Source organism: Rhinichthys klamathensis, unplaced genomic scaffold, assembly GCF_029890125.1.
Source record: "Rhinichthys klamathensis goyatoka isolate OS25496 unplaced genomic scaffold, OSU_Roscu_1.1 h1tg000510l_1, whole genome shotgun sequence".
In the NCBI taxonomy this organism is placed as follows: domain Eukaryota; kingdom Metazoa; phylum Chordata; class Actinopteri; order Cypriniformes; family Leuciscidae; genus Rhinichthys; species Rhinichthys klamathensis.
This window is the reverse complement of record NW_026606991.1, coordinates 1-24,409: the sequence shown is the minus strand read 5'-3', so window position 1 is coordinate 24,409 and position 24,409 is coordinate 1. Positions and strand designations below refer to the sequence as shown.

Below are 24,409 nucleotides of genomic sequence, written 5' to 3'. Positions count from 1 at the left end.
TATATCTTTACTGTCACTTTTGACCAAAAAATCTAAAATCTAAAATTTGACTGACCCCAACCTTTTGAATGTTTCGTACAGCTTTTATATTCAAGTTCATTTAGTCAGAACAAAGCTTATAAATTCCACAGATTCCAAAGCATGACATCTGTGTATTTTAGGTGCGAGGTGGCGACAAGTTCCTAATGTCACTATTCTGCATGAGTTGAAAGTAGAACAGCACAATCTCTTCATAGTTTTGGATGGAGATTCTCTCATTCACACCATGGAATCTAAAGGGAAGTGTATAAGCAGTTTAATATTTAATTACTTTTACAGCTTCAGCAGGAGTGCCATTTCTGCAGGAGTGCCATTTCTGTGTGTCCTACCTCGCAGAATCACCGGGTTTGTACCATGATGGGGCAAATCGATAAATGTCCGGAGACAGTTCAGTGTAGTGCCGGCTGTCAGTGTTACCCACACAGATACCTAAGAGTGAGAGAAGCTCTTCATGAGTCAATGATGTCTGTAAGGGGCACTTAAACCCCTTATGACAATGATGACGATGCTGAAAGCCTTACCAGGAGTTACAGCGACCTGAGGGAAAATGTCATGCACCGTTTTCTTTATGATCTGGTACCCGAATGTATCATCATCATAGGAGCTGATGGGCAGAGGGTCAAATCCACTCACCAACTCTACCTTCACACGCTCATCGGATATGGTGGATCCGATCAGCTTTAGAACCTTTAGAAAGTGAATGGGGCATTAATTATTTAACATTTGGTTTTAGTAAACTTTATGAAATATGTTCAAGTATGAAAATCTGCCATGGACGTACAACTAAAGAATTTGCATTGTTCAAAATGTAACCAACAGCAATTGAGTCATCATAATATTTGCATACTTAACACTGATTGGTGTTCTTTCCAACCTAATTAAAAAAAAAAAAAAAAAAAAGGATTGGTATAAAACTATACTTAAAAAATGAAACATAATAAACAAAGTAAAAGAAAAACATAGGTGGAATTAATAATAAATAAAACAAAAGTAAAACCAAGTATATACAAACAACTGAAATAATTAGCTACTTTATAAAGCTCACATTTGTTTCAGTTTAAACGTTCTTAAATAAGTCTTAATGGTTTGTTTATTTAGAGATTAAAGAGATTTTTTACTTTATAACTTTATGATACAGTACTCATAACTTTAGTTTTGAGAGTGATATGGATAAACAGGCGTAAAGACAGAAATCTTTTCTGTCTTTATGTCTGTTTATCATAATACTATCAGTGTCTGCAGTGTAAGCGTAACGCATTACAAGTAACGCGAGTTATGTAATCAATTACTTTTTTCAAGTCACTATTAAAGTAATGCATTACTTTTAAATTTACAACAAAATATCTGTGGTACTTTTTCACATAAGTAATGCAAGTTACTGTTTTCCCATTTATTGACTGACAGCTCTCCTGTCCCCATGTTGAGGGAAATCAGGAGTAAGAGGCGTTGTGTGGGGTGTGTAAACATGATGGTTATTGTAGTTCTGGACTAAATGTGAGCAGGCATTTACTCATCTCACTTTCACAAAAACATATTCAGTATTCCTCAAAATAAATAAAAACAGTGAAATGTATAAAATAAATAAAAACAGTGAAATTCTGAAATAAAACTCAGAATATTATGAAAATCTGCAATAATTAAATATGCTAAATAATACAAATATACTTCTTTATTTAATCAAACAATTTTTAACCAATATCTTGCCTTCAATGATCCAATAGGCTTTATGCACAGCTTCACTACTTCCTGAACTTTAGCCAGCTCCTTTGTTTCCTGTCTGCCATTATTGGACAAACTGATTAATCCAGGTGTGCCTGATTATTGTTACTGAGGCCAGGCACACCTGGATTAATCAGTTTGTCCAATAATGACAGACAGGAAACAAAGGAGCTGGCTAAAGTTCAGGAAGTACTGCAGCTGTGCATAAAGCCAATTCAACCATACGGATAAGAAAAATGACTTCAGATAAACATCCCATTTGTGTTTTTTGTTTTGCAGTATTAAGAGTGTTGAACTTTCTTCTCCTGCATTTGTTTGAAAGGTTTGTTTGAGCTGCACCTCTGCTGTACAGGTGTGAATGTGCATTTTCTTCAGTCTAAGACTTATTCATTTCTCTTTTTGTGAAAAAGTGCCTTTACATTTGCCAATTTTATTTTGTTACAAAAACAAAAAAACAGCAGGCCCAGCCCAGGTTAAAAAAAAAAGTAACGCAAAAGTACCGTAATGCATTACTTTACATAAAAAGTAACGCAATCAGGGGTTTTTTAGGGAGTAATGTAATATTGTAACGCATTACTTTTAAAAGTTACTTTTCCCAATATTAAATGTCTAAGGGTTGGGATCTAAAACTTCCTTGGTTGTCAAGCACTGGTATTTCCTTCAGGAAATGCAAATAGTTAAAAGTATGAGCTAACAACATGTGCGAATTCTGTGGCTACAGCGTGACCTCTCACCTCCTGTAATGTCTGGACTGAGTGGATCCGGAGATTGACAAAGGCCTCAGCATATGCCGGCATTACATTAATCTGTCAGAGAGAGAGAGAGAAATAGTCAGATTTCTATTCATGTTAAGTGTATTTTTATGTAAATTTGTGTATAAACAGAAAAATAATGAATGTGAATGACAACCCACCTTCACACCTGAGTTAAACATTGTGACGGCAGTTGTTGTCCTCACAAAGGCATTTGTGTCAGGCTGTCCTTCCAAAATACTGCAAATGTGATTCGAAAGATGCAGATCAGAGCATATACTCATTAATTACTGTATAGAGCAATAATGTGGCCTACCCGCTGAGCATTGAAGAGAAGAGCCATAGATTAGACATGATCATTTTGTGTGGCCAGCCGAACTAGAAGGCAAAAGAATAAAGAATAAAGCAATTCAGTATTTGTAGGAGTGTGAAACGCATTTTAAATCATCTTTGATTTATCACCTTATGTGCCAGGTACTCAAAAGTAGCACGCTCAGGACCCTGACCAAAAAGATTGGGCATCCGGTTCTTCTCCAAACTGGGATATAACAAAATATTAATTAATTAATCTATCTATCTATCTATCTATCTATCTATCTATCTATCTATCTATCTATCTATCTATCTATCTATCTATCTATCTATCTATCTATCTATCTATCTATCTATCTATCTATCTATCTATCTATCTATCTATCTATCTATCTATCTATCTATCTATCTATCTATCTATCTTAACAAAAAGTGTAAAACTAGTTAAAAAATTAAAAACAATAAACAGAAAAATGCTAGGGGGAATAAATAACAATTAAAACAAAAAGGTAACACTTTACAATAAGGTCTCACTTGTTGTTAACATTAGTTAAATTATAAAACAAAGTAATAAAATACATAAATAATAATAATAAAAGCTTATAAATATTTAATAAGAATATTAATTTGAATATTGATTAAATGTTTTCATATCTTCACTGAAAAACGGTACTTTACACAGCAACTAAATGAGTGAAATGGAAAACAAATGCAAAAGAGTTTTGTGGAAATTTACATTAACAGTGGTGAGGAAAGTTGCTTTTAAAAGGAATGTGTTGCATCCTAAAAGTAACTAATTGCATTACTTAGTTACCTTTTATGGAAAGTAACGAATTACTTACGCTACTTTTTGCGTTACCTTTTCTTAATTTGGCTGGGCTTTAGCTTGTTTCTTTTTTATTCTAAAAAGTTCTATTTTTTGGCAATTTAGTTTATATAATAAATATTTAGGCACATTCACTCCAAAAGTGAAATGAATAAGCCTCAGGCTGAAGGAAATGCAAATTCTCAGCCGTACAGTAGAGGGCGTAGCACTTTTACTTCAGCAAATAAATAAAAAATATATTAAAAAAATAAACACAAATATGATGTTTACCTAAAGTAATTTTTGCTTATTCGAATGGTTGAATTGGACCATCAAAAGCAAAGACATTGTTAAATATAGTGAGATTAATTACATAAATTTAATATATTTAATTATTGCAGATTTGCGTAATATTCTGAGTTTGCATTTCACTGTTTTTATTCATTTTGAGGAATACTGAATCTTATATATATAGTACAATTCTAAAGAAATGCAGTACTTTAATAGTTACTTGAAAAGAGTAATCTGATTACTTAACTGGCGTTACTTGTAATGCATTTCCCCAACACTGATTTTTACCTGCTATAATACAGAAGTTTTTAATACAGTAGAGTGACATTTTACTATTTATTTTTTCTACGTAAATGATGTTAATAACAGCTTTTGCATTGGGTTTGTTCCCAACTGTTGCTTTTTAAAATGAAATATAAAGTTCCTTGTGAACAGCCCCATTGCAGGTGCAAAGAAAATATTTACATTAAGATCATGTTAACAGAGTTTTCATATTACAGTCAATTTGAACATATTTTCCTGCCTTCTGACAGCTGAAGCCAAGATGCCAATGCTGCTCTCTCTGGGAGGCATGGATGAATGTCCTGGAGCGCTGCTGACACTCAGCTTTACCGTGGCCTGACCCTTCTCACTTACACCAATTCTAAGAAATCACACAAGGCATACATTACACAGTAGCTCAATCTCAAAATAATTATAATAATGCAGTAAAACAATGGTCTCACAGGGCAGCAGGTCCGTTAAGGCCATCTACCATACCATCCATAATCGTGAGACCTTCATCTAAAACATACAGAAGCTTCACTCCTCGACTTTTCAACAGTTTCACAATATTCACAGCACCTTTCGGGCCGCTAATCTAAGAAAATCAAATAAACAGCTGAATTAAGACAAGATTTGATTTCAGCAGATGAACTATGGTTAACATGTGATCTTGAGACTGACCTCCTCATCGTGACCCAAACCAATGTAGAAGCTTCTGCGAGGGGTGTAACCTCGTTCCAGCAGGTATTCCAGCGCCTGAAGGATCCCCTTCAAGAACAAACATTGTTACAGTTAGCTTTAGGTTGGAGTGAACAGATGTGCAATTGTTTGAATTAAGAGCGAAGCAGCGTTGTTTCACAGTACCATCACAGACTGTTTGTTGTCGATGGTTCCTCGTCCATAAATGAAGCCATTGAGCTCTTGAGCAGAGAAAGGAGGAACGTCCCACCCATCCGCCTCATCGGCCGGGACTACATCAATGTGAGCCAGCAGCATGTACGGCTCCAGATCAGGCTCTCTCCCAGGAACCGTGAACAAGTGGCTGTAGTTTCCCACCAGCTCATGTTTGACCAGGCTGGATGAGAAGACCTTTGGGAAGACTGAGACAGCACAATTAATTATTAACAATCTTTAATGAAACAATATTTCATTCTTCCCAGCTAACAAAAATATATTTTTGCTACCATTGAATATCTGAACATTCAAAACATTCGGTTTATCAAATGATTTATACAAGTTTTTTCTTGGTCATACAAACATTGAAGGGATAGTTCACCCAAAAATGAAAATTACGAGAGGCGTCAAAGCTTACGCTACTCCTACATCGCGTCAAGTGTTACTCTTTTGGCGTAAGTCAACTTGCGTAGGCCATCTGCCGGAAGCTAGTTATTTTAGTTGATAAAGTTTTAAATATAGATATTTTTCTTACACACACGCATTGCTTCACTTCAGAAGGCCTTTATTAAGCCCCGAAGATGCGTGGAGCACTTTAATCATGGATAGATGCGCTTTTTATGGACTTCCAAAAAATATACCCATTGACTCCCATTATAAGGCTTGGAAGAGCCAGGACATGTTTTAATATAACTCCAATTGTATTCGTCTGAAACGTTATATACACCTAGGATTGCTTCAGGGTGAGTAAATCATGGGGTAATTTTAATTACACACAACGTAATGCGTAAACGTAAACGTAACCACAATTGACGCCTCTCGCAGTTCAAACAAACAGGGCTGGGCTACCGCGTTCGTCATTACATTGTGCGTCAAGATCAAGGGTTACTCTTTTGGCGTAAATCGATGCGTATATCGACTATAAACAACTATTTATATTTTAAATATGGATTTTTCTTACACGAACACATCGCTTTGCTTCAGAAGGCTTTTATTAACCCCCAGAGCAGTGTGGAAAACTTTTATAATGGATGGATCCACTTTTATGGACTTCAAAAAATATACAGCCATTCACTGCCATTATAAAGCTTGGAAGAGCCAGGACATTTTTTTCTATAACTCCGACTGTATTCGTCTGAAAGAAGAATGTCATATAGGATGGCTTGAAGGTGAGTAAATCATGGGCTAATTTTCATTTTTTGGGGGGAATTATCCCTTTAAGGGAACATTCCATTTTGTCATTTTGCAAACATTAAGGGAACGTTACTTTCGAATGTTCTCTGAACATTCTGAAACAAGTAGTAGTTAAACATTGAACGAACGCCCAATTAAAGAGTTTCAGTAAAAAAGTTCCATGAGCGATGTATAAATAATGTTTCTGGGCTAATGTTTTGAGAACATTATTAAAGACCAAATAACTTTGAACACACATTCTATTAACGTTACTGGAAGAACATTTGTTCAAGAGAACCTTGTAAGTTCTGAGAACGATCCCTGTTAGCTGGGTTTATACGTAAAACATGCAAAAAGAATCCATAAGTTCCCATGCTTTGGGTATTATCAGTCTCTCACCCCTCCTTAGTAGCAGGTCAAACTCTTGCAGGGCGCTTGTGTTCTGGTTCGACTCTGAAAATGACACTGTGGGAATCTGAATTGCCACTATAGAAACAAGAAAAATAATTTAACCATGTTTATATGCACATTCTGCATTCTGATTAAGGGCAATATTCTGATTTAGTCTTTATTCTGAAAAGAGGTTAGCATTGGGTTTTTAGGCCGTAAACTCAATAATTCTCATTTATATCATTAACAGACAAAAACACAATGCCAAAACTTTAACCCTATAAAGCTTCCCGCAAGTATGAGCTCCATATTCTCTGCTTTCTGAGCCATAAAATCTCAATTTATCAGTATCAAATATAATAAAGAACAACAAATAAGCAAACTTTTACATTACTATCATGTCAGGCTTTATAGGATTAAACCAGGCATGTCAGCTGTTTTAATGTAATCTGAATATTTGCCCAATTAAGTTATGCCAATTACTGTAATGTATTGAATTGGATATTTTATCTTTCCATAATCTGTAAATGACCAAATTCTGATTCAGAATGTACTGCATGTCTGCAAGTTTTGTTCCCCAACTAACACACATCAAAAACTCTTTCATTTATTTATAGTTATTACTATTCATCAGCTTTATGAAGCGTTTATATATTTAAGCAGTTAGACTTAAGCTTTTCTTACATTTGAAATTTTGCAGCAGATTCTTTCTCTGTTCTGGACTTAAATCAGGATAAATGGTGGTTGTATTTTCCCATTGTCCAAGTTCTGTATTCACTTTGAATGTAAATGTCCTACCGATCACCACAGAAAACAAAATTAAAACAGAAAGTAGGAGGATTCCCAGCAGTATTCCAGAAAATTTCAAAACGGTCTTCTTATTGATTTTGGTCTTCATCTTTCTGAAGTTCAAGAGGAATGAATGACAGTCATCCATCTGATCAGGGTTCACATTTTTTATTGCCTCTCTGGTGAACATAAGGGGCCCCTGCTGGATATAGAGCCAATCATTAATGTGAAGAGCAAATGAGATCAAAATGAGACTGCCTGTTGCGTTTTGAGTTATCAACAACAGAGATATCGAAAGCTTAAAACAAATGAACAATTTGAAGTAATTTGCAGAATATTGAGCTGGAGTACTCCAAGTAACTGCCTTCATTAATCATATAATTATCCTTTACACTATTACACATTACATACTTGTAAGGTCATATTTAGTAAAAAAAAAAAAAAGCAGCTGTATTCTGAAAATAAACTCAGATCATCCTTTTCTGATATTGATTATATTTAGGGGTTCACAAAGTGCAGCTATTAATACGCTAATTTATTAATTCAGGAACTTAAGTTCTTATAAAACTTCCTTTTTTATGGCTACCGATTACTGGTTCTATGAATATGCAAATGAGTACCGTCTCCCCTCACTCACACCAGCTCTGAGATCCCCTCGTTGACAAACCGCGATTTTGAGACTGTCTTTGGTTCACAGCAGTTTTAAGGAGAAAATACTCAGCAATGGTGTCAACTTATGAATTTGCACATGGTTTGTCTTAAAGCATATTAAAAACTTGATTTTCAACACAGGGGGACTTTAAGAGAACATATTTATTTAGTCACAAATAAAACAAAGTACATGTTTAAAAACTGAAAGAGATCATACATGACTTATTACAGCAGTGCAAGATGTAAGAAGAATGTAATTGTTCTTGCATGAGTTGGGGTAGCTGAATCAGGATGAACGCTGACAACAGCACAAACAGCCCGCACAAATTTCAAATGGTATAAAATACACATCTATGGTAAAAGATAATTCAGAGGAAACAATGAATGCACATGACTCGCCAAATACACATCCCATCAGTTCAAGTTTAAAATCCTGAGGTCTTTGAAGGCAGGTATGGTGAAAATATGAGTTTCATTCAGTCCAATCACAGATACATTCCTCTGACACCATTTTATAAAAGATAAACATCTGAAGGACATCTTGTTGACTAGAGCCTAAGATGAATCCTTTACCATCAGTGTTAAGCTGTAGCGTCAGTGGCGGATGAGTCCTGTGAGGTGGATATGAGAGCAGCATCATGCAGAGCAGTGAACGGACTGGAGAGCGGCTCTTCCATGGACGAGTAGATGAGGTACAGCAGGCAGGCCACCAGGAGAAAAACCACGATCTGAACCCACAGAGGCACCAGACGTTGCTGAATCTCCTGCCTCTCCAGTGTAGCTGGACTCAGTGGTGGCATTTCAGGGTATTTAAATTGCACTGGGCGTCCTGCAGCTCCCTTTATAGGCCGTCTCTTTGTAGCACTGAAGGCGGAAAAAAGACATTAGAACTGATTTACACTGTCAAAATTAAAGCAGAGGCATGCTAATCAATAGTTTGCGAACAATGGTAGTACTTAAGTATGAGAAAGGTATCACAGATGATACTCACTTGATTCCAGTGGGGGTTTTGGCAGTGTCAGGGAACATCTCTGAAAGAAAATCTATCACAGGTTCCTATTGGCCAGAGAAAAAAATAAAAACAAAACCGTCTGAATAAGATAAACTACATGTAAAGGTGTAGTCTACAATAGAAATGTAAGTGAAGCAGGATATCATAAAAACATGGGAGGATAGAGTGAAGAGGAAGAGAAATACCAGCCCAGACCCAAGAAAAACACGGGGCAGATTTGCAAGTCATGTGGAAAGCACAATCACAGTGTAATGGAATAAAAAAGGCATCTAATTATAATAATATAGTTAAAAATTATGATAAAAATTATGTCAAAGCTGAATTTTTTAGCATCATTACTCCAGTCTTCAGTGTCACATGATTCTTCAGAAATCCTTCTAATATGATCATTTGATGCTCAAGAAACATTTATTATTATTATCATCAATGTCGAAAACATACAACATTAAACGATTCTTTAATGAATATAACATTCAAAAGAACAGCATTTACTTGAAATAGAAATCTTCTGTAAAAATGTCTTTACTGTCACATTCGATCAATTTAATGCATCCTTGCTGAATAAAAAGTTAATTTGTTACTTAAATCTAATCTTACTGACGGTATACAGGGTTCCTGCACACTTTTGAAAGTCAAATTTAAGGCTTTTTAAGACCTTTTTAAGACCTTAAGAAATCAAAATTAATACCGTACATTAGGGCTGTGCAGTATTGACAAATATATCTTGATATTTTCAACGTTTTGTTGATAATAATTAGATGATATTTTACTGATTGTGTTTTTGTGCTGGTGCCATGGCTGGTTTAGGTCTGTTGTTGACAGCTGACTCACGAAGATATTCATATTTTTCATATTCTATGCAGTGGTCGGTTCACAGCAGTGACAGAAATTAATATTTTGATTAAGGGGCAATATTTGCCACCTTAAATTGATTTTTTCAGGGGCATTTTCACCTATATATGGACATTTTTATGATGTTAGAGTTATGCATCACCTTTAATGTCAAATACTATCATTCAAATTAAATTATACAGTAATTATACAATAATACTTAATTATATAATAATCATACAGTACCACTGTTACCAGTCAAATTAAATCATTCAATCAAAATCCATCTTTGCAGTGCAGAGGTGACAGAAGCGGCATCAGAAGTGGCATTAATAGATTTACACTCCATTTACAACTGCATAAATAAAGCTATGAGATATATATTTTTAAATCAATATTCAATATTTAAATATGAAATGATTTCTAATTTTAACGTTTTATTTAAAGGGTACTTTAAATATGAAACCGCAGCGGCAAATCACTGTCTTAATAAGTGAGTTGAGGGAGTCATTCATTCAACCGATTCGTTCAAACGGCTGATTCATTCGGGAAAGAAGCAAGTGATTAGTTCAAAACGCGGATTTCAGTCAAGAAATCATCGCTGTCGGTTGCATTGAGACTCTGCTACGGTTTCATTTTAAAATTATAGTCGGCGAAATAAAGGGAAAACAAACAATATTAACAATATTGTGTCTAAAAAGTAGTTTCAATGTTAACTTATTGTTAATTTAACAGTTGTATAACATAAATATCACACTTGGAATCGTGCACGGGAAAACGGCACTCTTTCTGATGTGATATTCTAATATAAGAACATAATATGATATAAATTTAAGACAAAAACTAATTTGGGGACATAACAGTTACACTGCACACATCACGCAGTGAAAGCACGAGAGACAAATGCTTTGTCAGCTCGCAGTGCCTCGTACATTGTTAAAAACAATGATTACAATATCATAATAGACAATACACATCGCAAACCATACGCACATAAAGAATGAACTTACAACTGAACTGACATTTACGACCTTTCTTCTCTTTCTCTCCTCTCGCGTGCAGGTCAGGAGACAGTTATGCTGCCGCGACTCGCGAGTGACGCGAAATGTCACGTGAACTAGCAAATCCACAAAGATAGAATAATAAATAAATAAAAATACGTACGCTAATTAGATAGTTTTAATTTGGAAAGCTTTTAGATATGTCTAAGTCAAAGTGTCATCTAAAATTTAAGACCTTTCATAAGTAAAAATAAGACTTTATAAGACTTTTTATGGTCTTAAATTTTAAAAATCTAATTTAAGACTTTTTAAGACTTTTTAAGGATCCGCGGGAACCCTGGGTATAGTAGTGTACAACTTTTTATAATAATTATATTTTCATGACAATTTCCTCAAATTCTCAGAAGCCAACTATAAAGAGGAAAAAAATATGCCCAAGCTTATCACAATGACTGGTACATTTGTAAAGTACAATTCATTTTTTCCTAATGCTTTTGGGTTGAAGTAGGTGATGAAGAGTGTAACAGTGTGGCTCAGCCATACAGGGTTTAAGAATCATGTGAGCTGCATTCATGCGCATTAAGATCGAAGACACATGGGTCAGAAACAAGAAAGCCAGGCCTTTGATAGAACTCATGAGCGCTTTCCTCTCTCTGACCTATCTACCAAACACCAGTGCAGTGACTTCACGGTATATTAAATCAGGAGAAAGAAAGCAGTACTAAAAATATACTAACATTTTTCCTTCGTATATTTCACAGAGGTTAAAGCTCTCAGATCTGTAAAGTCAGTGCAATAAAGTGAGAAAAGGAAGAAACAAAAGAAAAAGCTAAGAGGGATTTCCCAAAGGACAGAGGGAGTGTGAAAGCCCATTAGATGTCTGGCAATGCAATATGTCTGCTGAATTAAACATCCACCGAAAGAGTGAGGACAAACGAAGAGGCAGACCCTGAGGAGAGAAGAGCAAGGCTGAGGGGGAAAGCAGTTACTGTGAAAGTTTGTTTCTGATGGGCTGATGGAGATGTTAAACAAAGAGATCTGCCTGTCATGGTGTCTTTATCCAGCCTCATGTAGCCCTGATGAGAAATAAGAGCTTTTGTCAGACTTCAGCACTGCTGTTAAAGCAAACATATTATCTGTAGCCACAAACCCGCAGGGCCCTGCTGTCCACCGTCTGCTCGGTTCTCTGACCAAATCTCCTCTCAATCTCGGTTTGCTTTGACTGAGGACTACATCTCTTCTCAATCTGCAGACAAAACAAATACAATCACCCAGCAAGAACAAACCCCTAAGACTTAAAACTACAACTAATTAAAACAAAATCACTGCCAGCCAATCCCCCCATAATTATTGAGATATCTCAGTTCAGACTCCCCTCTTCCACCATCTGAGTGATGCTGAAGGTTGTGTACTGGGACCCACTTTGACCCAAAGACCCATTCTGGGAGGAGTCTAAAGACTTGTGCTGAATCTTTCCCTGCAAGAGAACCAAACTGAATAAAGCACAGCAATATGACATCCGGAACAGTCAATCAGATGTAGCACCGGCAGCCCACAATCCTTCAGTGCAATGGAATCAAACAATCCCAAAAACCAAAAAGTGCAAGACAGCAAAACATAAAAATACAGTGTCTAAATCTCTTAAACCTTTCACAACACAAAATCTGTGGAAGAAACAAATGATAGTGTCATGGACCCCTTTATCCCCTGCAGAAAAGGATCAGGTAGGACGCTTTAAAATTGTGCCCATAAGAACGGTTCATACTGTACATTTACGAATCCAGCTGAGGGCATAAAGCAGCGGGGGTAAAAATCCCTGCTCTGACTGAACATGCCCACCTGTGGATGTGAAAAATGCAATACAACACAATTTAATGCCATACTAACTTTAACCACAGAGTGGTACCATTGTTCATGTTCACACTACTGAAAACCACATTGAGACATTAAAGCTGCAGTGCATAATTGTTTTATATTAAAATACTTTCTGTCCAGCTTAATATGCAGAAACAACTATTAGTAGCTTCTGTAGGTTGAAACAACAAAGCTCTGCAGAGCTAAACATCGTTCTGTTTGGTGCTTGCCTCTCTTTGGTATGTGGGTGAAACTGGGTTAGTTGCAAGCTCCAGAAATTGAATAAAGCGCATATAAAAGCCCATATTTACTTGGCAAATAATGACAAAAAAGTAGAGAGTATCTGCAGGGCTTAAAAAAAAAAGGTCTTAAAAAGATCTTTTTAAGACCTTTTTTTTTACTGCACAATTTTAAAAAAAAAATTTTTACATTCAGAACAAATCGATACTATCTCAAAATTAATCATGTAACGCAGAATCTTTTTCTCAATTAAACAGGCTACGGTACACCATACACTGGGAATTTAATACTGCTTATCAGCAAAACAGGGTAACTGCGAGTACTTAAAACATGTCAATACATAATGAATAAAATGTGTGTTGAGTATTTTATATACTTAATATATTAATACATAGTCACCAATATGACCTGTGTGAATTGTTCACAATAAGATCTATAACATGCATTTAGAAAATAGGATGAACAAAGTTTTTTTTTTGTTTTTTTTTATATATATCATTTTGGTGATCAAAGAATAGTTTAAGGGATAAAATTGTTGACTGAAGGGGGACTTTAAGACTCTTTTTAAGGACGCACAGAACCCTAAAGTGTCCTAAGCTCCCCAACATAGCAACATTGGTTCTTTAGGGCAGGATTATCTGTGTTAGTCATTATTTATGACACCCTTTTATGATGCTGGTAGCATTGAAATTATATACTTCAGCTTTAAAATCCATCATACCATCGAGTGAGCTTGAGTTACCATCAAGGACCTCTTTGCTACATCAAAAGTGTCAATCTCACATACATAATTTATGGCCTTACACAACAAAACTGAAGGGCAGCTGGTTTGCCTTGCCTCTTTACACAGAAAGACCCAAGCAACAACTGTTGTCCATGTTAATGATCAAAACACACTCATAGCAGAATATGGAGAGTCAGTTGAGATAATGGATGAATCATGTTTCAGTCTCAGGGAAGTAACAAAGGATGGATTCAGGTGCATGTAAAGCCACTTACTTTGCTTGCTGTTTTGCTGGTCTCTGTACGGGACACCGTTTTAGACCGAAGCTGCTCTGACTCTAGAATACATGCAAAATGAAAATGTATTACTAGCAAAAAAAATAACAGACGAAGTCTTTAAGAGAAACACAATACATATATTTTTTTACTATAAATTAGTCATGGGACACAATGGTTGACTAGATGTACACATTTTTTTTTTGGCCTTCCATCCACACTAAGACAATGTATGCATTTCTGAGAAAATTTAGCTTTTTGAAGATGCTCTCCCAAGTGGATAAATATGAAAACACAGTTTTCATGTTGTAGTGTGGACAGTGAAAACAGTGGGATTTGAAAATGATGACGCATGTTTAGTCATGTGATGCATATTGTTAGGATAGAAATCTATGTTATAACGCTATGTGCCTGCCTAATATGTGCTATTCACTTTCACAGTTGTTACTTTGTACAATCTTCATATTACATTCCTGAAAAATGACAGGAAAAAAGAGTCACCAGTAAATACATAGCTTCGACTATTTAAAGTAAAGATCTGTATTCTAACGGTCTAGTGGCAGAACTTTTGCCTAGCGTGTCAGAGGTCCTGGGTTCTAACCCGCACTCGTATAGGGTTTTTTCTTCTCATCAAAACCGATTAGGTTTATCCGTTGTTGTATGTCAGGCAGGGACACGTTTGTGTATATTTTGTTTTGTAATTTGACCGGAACGAATAGAGAGTCTCCACAACGGATTGAAGCGCGCGTCCGAGTGAAGACTGTGCGCGAGCCACAAGAGAACACAGTATCCGCGCCACTGATCGCAGCAGCAACGAGCACTTTGATCACTTGATAAAAAAAATTAAATAAAATAAATGTCAGGGCTAGATCGCCTCTTATTTAACAAATGAACAAAATTAATGCTCTGCTAGTTAACTGGAAATGTTTTATTTATTTGTATTGGTACATTCGTGCCGCGAGATGTTTCAAAAGTGGTGGGGACAAAATCGACCTTAGCAAAAAGAGACATGTCCCCCCTGTCCCACCCGCAAATTACACCTATGCTATCACTTATCATTAGTCTTCCCTTGTCTTGCCATAGTTTTGTCCTTTGTGGCAGTAGCCAGTTTTGGTGTAACAAGTTTTACATTTTGCTGCCAATTATTAAATGTAGTCAGTGTATTAAGAGGCTACAATTTCCAAGTATGCCTAAGTGTGACTTGATCCCATCCCATTAAGCTGATCTAATGTGTGTTGGTCTGCCTGACCCCTCTTTGTTTGGAATAATATTACTCAGCCTTATCTGGGAAAGATGGCCTATAGTAGCCTTAAAGTTATCTCATTTTCTAAATACAATTAAATAAAACACTTGGTGGTTCTTCAAGATCTTGACTGTAGCCTATTTCTACTGTTCCCCCCCCCCCCCCAATACAGTTAATTCATAGTTAGTTTCATTTCTACAAATGGTGCAAACTCTGCTAGATTATAGATAAAAGATACCCATTCCCCTGCCATTCTGTGATCGGCAGTCGGCAGATCATGATTTTGGTGATCAGTCCCAAAAATGCTGATCGGAGCATCTCTAAATAAAACAATCATGCCAGAAGAATAGCACAAGAACTGTATTATGTCTGGTCTCTGTAGAATTTCAGTGAGCTTTTATTACATAGTAAGATGATTTTTAGCATTATCCAATGTTTCAGTGTGAAACTTTTGAAAAATGTGTGGACAGAGCGTTTTAAAACAAAAATGCGTTTTTTGCCGTATTTAGAAGCCGTATTTATTTTAAAGCAGCATTTAGCATGCAAACGGGTCTCAAGAGTTTTAAAGTCCTCTAATTGGGATCAGTTGAACCCAAAGAAGCCTATTTATTCAAGGATTTGTTAAACCGATTAATCGTCTAATCATTCAGGCAACCCATTGAGTATTCGAGAGTCAATGCTGCTCCCTACCGGAGTCCTTATCCTCATCTTCCTCCCTCTCAGTCTCTTCCTCACTATCCGAGTAGAGGCCTGCGTCCCCTGTGCCGTTGACCCTGTGCTGTGATGTCCGTGCTGAAGAATCCAGCAGCCTTCTCAGCTTCTTTTCATATAAAGCTCTAGTGGAAGCTGCTTAGAACACACACACAAGAACATGTTGAGTTGCAGCCTTTTCCTTTCAAAACAGATTATGCTATGACTCAAACAGACTGACCTACAATGGGTCCGGCTTTAACCCCATACTGGAGCAGTTTGGCTTTCAGCTGATCATCAGTCAGTGATCCCAGGTCTACCATGTCTGCTGCCTCTTCTTTCTCAGCCTGTACAGGGAAATACACACACAACAAACTATTTAATCAAATCCTCTGGAGGCAGTGAAATTATAGCGATTCATCATGGTGGAGTGAGGAATCAGCACATTTTAGCATAATCTAATAAACATATGCTGACACTAGCTTGCCAAAGGGTGAACCTCGGCTCACGCAATCCTCAATAGACTCTTGTTTTGAGGCTTTCTCGCCTTTGCATCTTGCACTGACACATTCTGAAAAGGGGTCACATCCAATATTAGCTGCTGTAGCAGTTTCCCAACCCATACCAACCTCAGGCTGTAGAAACTTCTTCACATTTTAGCAAGAACGCTTTCCACGATCAAGCACAAAATAAAGTGTACGGAAAAGAGCCAGATAAAGTGAGTCCGGATGGAAAGTTAACATATTTGTGACGAATTCCGGAAATATTAAAGTATAGAAAAACTTAAATAAAAAAAGAACAGTGTTGTACAAATATTTGAGGTTTGCATGGTTATGTAAAACCAGAAGAAATGCACAGTGCTAATGGATCAGAACAGATGGAATTTATCGGAGCCGTTTCAATGCAGCATTTAGTCAGAAAACCCTCTAGCAATTTGTTTCTCAAACATTTAGGCGGCAGACCACTTCAACAATAAAAGAAAAATTGCAGACCACTAATAGTCTCATTTGCTAGTCTTCACCGATCCTGCCTTGAGCCACCAATAATATCCATACTTATTCCTAGCAAAAATGCTAGAAAGCAGTTTTGTGCTTATTTGAATGGAATTTATTAGATGACTACTTTCAGTTAACGACCCTAAATGAGCCGTCTGCTTGCTAGCTAAGAAGTTAAACCAAAACGCTTGCATTATTCAAGTGAGACAACAGAAACGCTTAAAAACAAGTTATTGTATGCATGTATAGTATTTAGTATTAAAACTTTCAATTAGCTTTTATTTTTATATTTTCAGTTTCATTTTCATTTTAAGTAACTTTGTGCTTTATACCATATAATAGTATTTTTATTCAGCTTTAATTTTTTTTTCAGTTTTAGTAATTTTAGTTCATTAACTCAAACTTATTTTATTTCAGTTAATTGCCAATGCAACATTTCCAATTTTTAAGTATTTCATCTAATGTTTATATTTTATTTTAGCTTTATTTCAATTACCAAAAATTATTTTTAGTTTTAGTTAACAATACTAAATATAGTCCCTAACAGCTTGGTTTTCATTACCTCAGTCTGTCTACACAATCATACGCAATATGCATGTTGCAATCAAACACAATGAGTGATGGTTTTTATCATGTTGCTCATTCTTTAAAAAGTTCTTAACATTTTCTTATAATTAACTAAAATTGCACCAGTAATAGATAGATTCAAAAGGGTTTGTAAATTTAAAAAGTTTGTTATTGTAAAATATAAAACAAGAAATTGCCAACTCATAAACTGGCAACGGCATGCTACTTTCCAGGGCAAAACCACTTTGGTCTTCACAAAGTGCACACTTCTAATCATAAATGGAGAATTCGACACCCGAGTCTAAGATGGCTCTGACCCAGATTCCCCAGCCCCCTTTGAGGGCCCCCGACCCACACACACACCTGCAGGGGTCTTGCACACTGCCAGAGTTTGTGTTTGTGTGTGTGTGTGACAGCTGGAGCCTTATTCTACAACTTTGAGGAATCATATTTCAGTCTCACTCAGGAAAAAAAAAATCTCATTTTGACAGAAAAGTCTTTGATGTTTTGAAATGCATGCATGCTTTAACTGTATTTCACTGCAGTTGGGAGCTGACAGAGGCAATGACCTACAAACTCCTCAACAGCTTGAAAGCAAAGAACATATGGGTATGAATATTCACAGCACAAATCAAATCCATTTCAATCACGCCACCTTGCGTCAAACTGCTGGATAGACAAGTTAGATAGAAACAGGTTGGGGAATCCTACAAAACCTGTCTGCAAGATGGGAGACATCTTGTTAATCAAAACACTGTCAAGAGCAGAAAGACAAATCTTCAGGAATGAAGATTAATAACGTGACCTCTACAGCTGCTACATGCGTTTCAACTCACGCTGGCATTAAGATGATGATCCTCCTCTTCATCACTAGAGAAATCTGTGCTGTTTGTCCTCACATGTTTCAGATAAAGCTCCACATAAGCGTGTTTCTTGCTCTCGGGGGGAGGTAGATCCACATTATGCGCTATGAGCGCCGACTTCAGCCTCTCTTTGGAGAAGTGAGCTGGCTCTTCCACAAACACCGGCATGTGTCAGCTGTGTAAAACTAACACATTTGAAAATCCAAGCCCTGAGGAAATGATTTCCGCTGCTCGGTGAATCAAACTTCGGCCTTGTTTTTACAAAAGAACGGTCTAAAAGTCGGAAGCTCAGTGAGTTTTGAGAGTCCAAACAGCCTTGTGACCAACAGCTGCTCACTAGGCTCTCCTTATATGCGCGCTCAGAAACGCCTCATGCGAAAAATACATGCGGCCTGGTCATGCAAAATAAAAATAAAAAATATATATAAAAACACATAAGTCACAGGAGACCGGATAACAATTCGCATTTATGGTCAATAACGTGAGCAGCTTGCAGGTAATAAATGGCAATCTAACGTTAGTCTGTTTGGTCATTGTTTGCGCGTGACCTGTTCAACGCGGAAAAATATGAAACCGATTATGTTTGCAAACTCACCTTGCTAGAAACTGTAGTGCTTTTCACTGCTGACAAAGTGCAAATGGTGTTTTAAAGAAGCAACGTTACCTGGATAGTATTTGAATATCCGCGTGCTGACATGACGTCCTCTGAATAATAAGAACGTCACAAGTTGGATGTTTTCCCGCCGTTTCTTCAAAGACATGTCAACTGAAAAATATATAATTCTATCGTTAGTGTTTATGTATTTTAAACATACATATGTAAAGGATAGTGTGGTAATGACCAAATTAATAAATAGGCCTACAGGAACTTGAAATGCTGAATTGATTTTGATTCTTTTTATTATTTCTTACTTGTAGATTACCTGAAAGTCTTCATGAAATCAAAATTGAAAATTCTTATTTTGTATGGAATATTGCAGTATTTCTTATAAATGGTTTAGCCTATCCGTGCACATAATTGATTTATTTAGCCTATTTATTTATTTTAAGTTAATGTGCTCACTTAGGCCTAATCTTTAATCAAAATAACTTCCCCTCCCTCTTGCAGCAACAGCTCTCTGATTATGCGTTTACTGTTTCCACATTTCACTCACATGACATCACAGCAAAAGCAAACCAAAACCATCCAATCAATAGGCTTTATGCAGAGCGTCATGTGACCAAACCGGAAAATCATAGGCGGAGTTTGACATTCGAGCCAGGGGGGGCAAAAAAAAAATCATTGTAGCATTCATTCATTCATGTAGTAATCATTAGGCGCGTTTCCATTACAGATTTGCGCAAAACCTTTGCGACTTTTTCTAAATGTCCATAAAAAAACTATTGCGAAATGACGGCGTTTCCATTAATTAACCGATGTTATGCGACTAAAATGTATTTTTTTCCTCTCGCGATAAGTCATTCCAAAAATCATGGTAAACGGATGGTAGGTTTAAAGCCTAGGCTATATCACAGCCACCGCACTAGACATTATTATTATTAATGGAAGGAGACGTGGTGTTATCCAAGCATTAATGGCAGACCCTTATACTGCGAACGGCACATAGCCTATAGCCTAAGAGTTCCTGGCTGGTTCTCCCTCATTTCTGCTCCGAGGTCTTGATTGTGGCATTTCTTTGAGGTTTAGAATCCAGTATTCCTGTAATTATTGTTTCTTTTATGAATTTAATAAAGAACTCTGTCTCGTATTATGTCCAAACGGTCAGTGTACTTTTGTGTCCATTCGTTTTTCCTTATTTAACCCGTAATTGCAAAACGAAAAATAAACGGTTGTATTTTTAAAACGCAAAGTCGAACACCAAAATTTTAATTTGAACTGCTACACACCAAATGCTGCGCAAAATAATTAATATGGAAGAATTTTCAGATTTTTGTTTATGACTTTTTGCCCCTTTATTAAACATGTAAAATATTGACAAATTAATATGAAAAAGAAATTAGATTTAACTGGTTTTCTAAGGCCAAATTAGAACCTGGAAATTATATTTTTCCCGTAGTGCTGCATGAGAAGATAACCACAGGCTAAAGAAAGGGGATTTATAGGTGAGTTATAGGCTATAATAATTAATAAATGTGTGTGAAAAAATAAGGCATTTTAATTGTTTATTAATAAAAAATCTCCATCTCCGCTGTAAGGATGCACCTTTAGAGAGAAATGCACCTCTCATGCGGATTACATAATCAGAAGGTATTAGCTTTCGATTCGAATTTGTTCGTTTTAAAGTGGACATTTCAAGCTTTAGCTTAGGCTATTTTGTTTCAGTTATAGCGCTTTAGTTCACGGAGACCATGAAGCGCGCCTGATTGTTTTATTTTATTTTACAAAAGCACAACGTTTTCTTGTTATTGTGAGTGTACACAAATAAAAGTAGTTGCGAATAATGTATTATTATTTTCTGTATGACCAGAAATGATAGAGTAGGCTAGCCTATTTTAAGTTGTTTCCACTGTTGATAGGAAAATGCAAGTGTTCGCGCCCGCGCCCCGCGCCTCCGTGCCATCCAGTGCGCGCTCCACATTCCGCACACACACTTGGATATGCGTCAAAATCTTGTTTAGCCTATTTGTGATCATCTTAGCCCTGTATTATGAATGATATGTGACGAATTGCTTTGTTCCTTTTTTTTGATAAGCGTCTTCTACATATGTAGCCTAATAAATGTTATAATAATGATGATAATTATTATTATTATCCCCGCATCTTCTCTAAGTCAGCTGACTGTAAATGCGCAAAACAGTTTCCATTGCAGTTTTTTTTACTAAAGCAGTATATAAAATCAGATGTGTATTACCTACCACCATTTAGTTGTTTTGTGTTATTTAAAATATTTATAATATATATATTTTTTAACAATGCAAAAAAAAAATTAAACGGGTTTCAGCCACCAGGGGGGCAATGCTCCCCCTGCCCCCCCCCCCCCCCCCCCCCCCCCCCCGCAAACTCCGCGCCTGCGGAAAATGGGTCTCATTGCATCCGCTTGTCAGAGAAAGTGTTAACGGCCGTAAGAACTAACTACGATATCTATGGATTTTTAAGGTAATCAGCTAACCTACTAAGTTCACTTTGTTATTGGTGTTTTATGCTATTTAAATATCTAAACGTTAGTGTGAAGAGGAAAAATAAAAATAAACTTTTAAATATCAATCTGCACATGCGAGGGACATTGGTTATGCTCATTTTTGCTTGCTCCTTTTAAGTTATCTTGAGTAAAACCGCGAAAAAAATTCATGAAGCACATACAAAAGACCTGAATCGGAAGCGATGTGATCTGGTTTACGGCTTGGTCACGTGACGCTCGGCATAAAGCCTATTCTTGATGGACAAAAATCAAATCTTGCCCTACGTTTTGCTTGTTTGATAATCAAGCTGATGAATTGAAGTGTTGATAATCAATGATTGATAACCAACACTTGGATATACAATTTAGCAATAGCCTTTTTCAAGACATGTAAAAGCTTTAAAAAAACACAAGTGGGGTGTTACTGGTGTGTTTTATGTCATAGAATAAAAAGTGAAAATATCTTGAGCTTGTTTCATGACTTTATTTCAGGCTTTTAATCAAAATCCTTTGGAACGATGGAACCAGAGTGCTAAACTTGTTTTCAGGTTTTACCCTACAAAAATACGTCATCCCTGCAGCACTTTATAGGGAAGAAAAGATGATCCCAACTCTTGTTACAGGCTGACTTCTTGAAAAGAGAGAGGTTGCGGAATCGTACGACCTCTGGTTGCCATTGTGAAATATCCAGTTTAATTATTTGACCATGCAGTGTTGTGACTGACTAATATTAATCAAGTATCCTAGAGATCAATATAATAATGAAGTTTAGTAACAATAAAGATTAATGTAATGACACCTGCTGCACAATTACCAGTTTTCCCAAGAGCTGCTCTTAATGGCAAGGCAACATATTTGAATGATATAATCTGTACAAATAAAAGGCTAATGCCTGCTCCAAAACTGCCTCTCAACAAACTGCAGATAATTTTCTTAGTCTTCACAGACTGTAGGTTTTCCATTTATTGGCTATAGACTGCATTTTGGTTATTCACCATGGCTTATATCTTCCTGATACATTACTCCGTATAGGGCTCCTAGCAAAAGGATTATCGTGTACTACAAGCCACTTTAATAAGCTCCAAGAGTCCAGAAGGATCTGCCAACAGTAAACGTGCCGTGCATCACAACTGCGCTCTGTCTCCCTCATGTCAGTGACGGGCGCAGGCACAGATTCTGTGTGTTTCACCACTAAGGTGCATCCCTAGTGGATGAACTCTGATTCACTCTGCTTCTCTATTCTGGAAATGCAATGCTTTGCCTGTTGCCCAGATTAGTGTGGCATTCATTCACTCATCAACATGCATAACCCACCTCCTCTCCAGTCCCCACCCCTGTCTTTCTGCGTTTTTCTTCTCATCTTAAAAAAAAAAACTCCTTTCATTCTCAAATGAATGCATCTCTTCTCCCAGGAGATGATGCAAGGGAGGGCAAATGTGAATATACCATCACCCCAATGCTCACCCAGCCAGCCTGAGGCTGGCACTGCAAATTGCATGTTTAACATTCAAAACTACACTCGGTTAAACAATAACACTGCCATCTATTTAGGCATTATTATGTTGCTGCGTATTTCTTGTAAATTAAATGTCTCACTGTATGTGTCTCAGCTCTCGTCATGTTTTAGAGCCCATTTTAGTCCATTCAACAGACAATTTTTTCTCAAACTACAACAAATGGGTCGTATAGCAAAAGCTCTAATGGATATATAATAGATTGATTATATCCACTGCTGATAAGCCACTTTGTACCTAATGGCTTTGAACCCTACATGATACACCATATCAAAATCACATAGGAATAGAAAGCCATAAAGCACAGTAGTGTTGAGTTCCGAGGTGAAACCACCATGAGACCTGCCGTGTTTCCGTCCTTTTATTACGTGACGTGTCTTTTTCGCACTTCACGAAAAAGACAAAAAACTTCACAGCATCATAAATAATTAAACAAAAGAGAGACTATTATTCAGTTTTTCTGGCCTGGGAGGATTAAAGTGTTTGTATCTCATTGTTCTTTTTAAAGTTACTCCTTGGGGGAAATTCTGGGATATGGGTTACTTTTTTATTTCTTTCATTTCTTCTATATGAGTTCCTCATCCCAGTTCTAGTGAGATGTGTAGTCCATCAGTCTCTCAGAACATTCCAAACGGTCTTTGATGAGACTCTGTAACGATGCCAAGAAATAAAAAGGTACAGCACTAATCAAAAGGCTTTTGTGGTTTCCACAGTGGCCCTGGTGAATGCTGAGAGGATTATGTAAACATTCAATTTACAATTAGACTCCAGAAGTCTAGCTGACTTTCTGCCTCTGACAAAAGACTCTTTTTTTTTTACACACAGCTCAAGGGAGTTTAGCAGATCTGATTAGTGAACACAATCTACACGTAAACAGTTAAGCAAACTTGCCATTCAGACAATAATGAAATGCCTGATGAAAATGGCAAATTATAATCTGATTTTTGTTTTGAGGTCTCAGCTTGGTGTTGCGATTTATTCACGTAACTAGGATACATATGTGTTGTTTAGAATCCCAGAATAATTACCGACTATATAGTAGGCAAAAAACAGTATGTGACAAAATAGGCCTATGTCTGAATTCACAATCCTCATCATAGAGTAATCAAAAACTAACCGGATAACCGACTACTTCCAGTGAGATTCTGAAGTGTGCGAAAGTAGGCGAAAAACAGTAGCTGTGTGACAAAATAAGTATTTCCAAACTCACAGTATTCATAAAAGAGAAGGCAAAAAGTACCTGGATGACCTACTTCTTCCAGCGAGATTCTGACTTTTGATTGGAAGTGAGGCAACGTAACTGACGCTGGTCACGTGATAAGGGCAACATGGCGAATGTAGTAGGCCTATGTCCAGATAACATTCATCCTACACACATTAATACTAGCCTATATAGAACACT

At 36.6% G+C, this 24,409-nt stretch overlaps 2 protein-coding genes and 1 long non-coding RNA gene across 3 annotated transcripts; 1 reads left to right on the top strand and 2 right to left on the bottom strand.

Annotated features, from left to right (window-relative positions):
* On the bottom strand, positions 1-7,578 carry pm20d1.1 (peptidase M20 domain containing 1, tandem duplicate 1). The gene is made up of 13 exons (XM_056238223.1): positions 7,324-7,578; positions 6,649-6,735; positions 5,047-5,282; positions 4,864-4,950; positions 4,644-4,777; positions 4,442-4,561; positions 2,973-3,048; positions 2,827-2,888; positions 2,672-2,750; positions 2,493-2,564; positions 561-726; positions 369-468; positions 1-272 (listed from the first exon to the last, which is right to left on the bottom strand). Exons 1-13 carry the CDS (start codon positions 7,574-7,576, stop codon positions 158-160), a joined length of 1,587 nt encoding a protein of 528 aa, XP_056094198.1. The 5' UTR covers positions 7,577-7,578; the 3' UTR covers positions 1-157.
* A 973-nt stretch (positions 7,579-8,551) lies between these two features.
* lemd1 (LEM domain containing 1) lies at positions 8,552-18,757 on the bottom strand. Its single transcript, XM_056238218.1, has 10 exons — positions 18,348-18,757; positions 16,191-16,296; positions 15,950-16,105; positions 14,017-14,078; positions 12,694-12,762; positions 12,301-12,400; positions 12,074-12,171; positions 11,913-11,999; positions 9,071-9,135; positions 8,552-8,943 (listed from the first exon to the last, which is right to left on the bottom strand). The coding sequence occupies exons 1-10, from the start codon at positions 18,540-18,542 to the stop codon at positions 8,661-8,663; spliced, it is 1,221 nt and encodes a 406-aa protein (XP_056094193.1). The 5' UTR covers positions 18,543-18,757; the 3' UTR covers positions 8,552-8,660.
* LOC130072901 (uncharacterized) lies at positions 9,534-11,427 on the top strand. Its single transcript, XR_008804182.1, has 2 exons — positions 9,534-9,702; positions 11,274-11,427. It is a non-coding gene; the product is annotated as an uncharacterized LOC130072901 (long non-coding RNA).
* Positions 18,758-24,409: the final 5,652 nt, after the last annotated feature.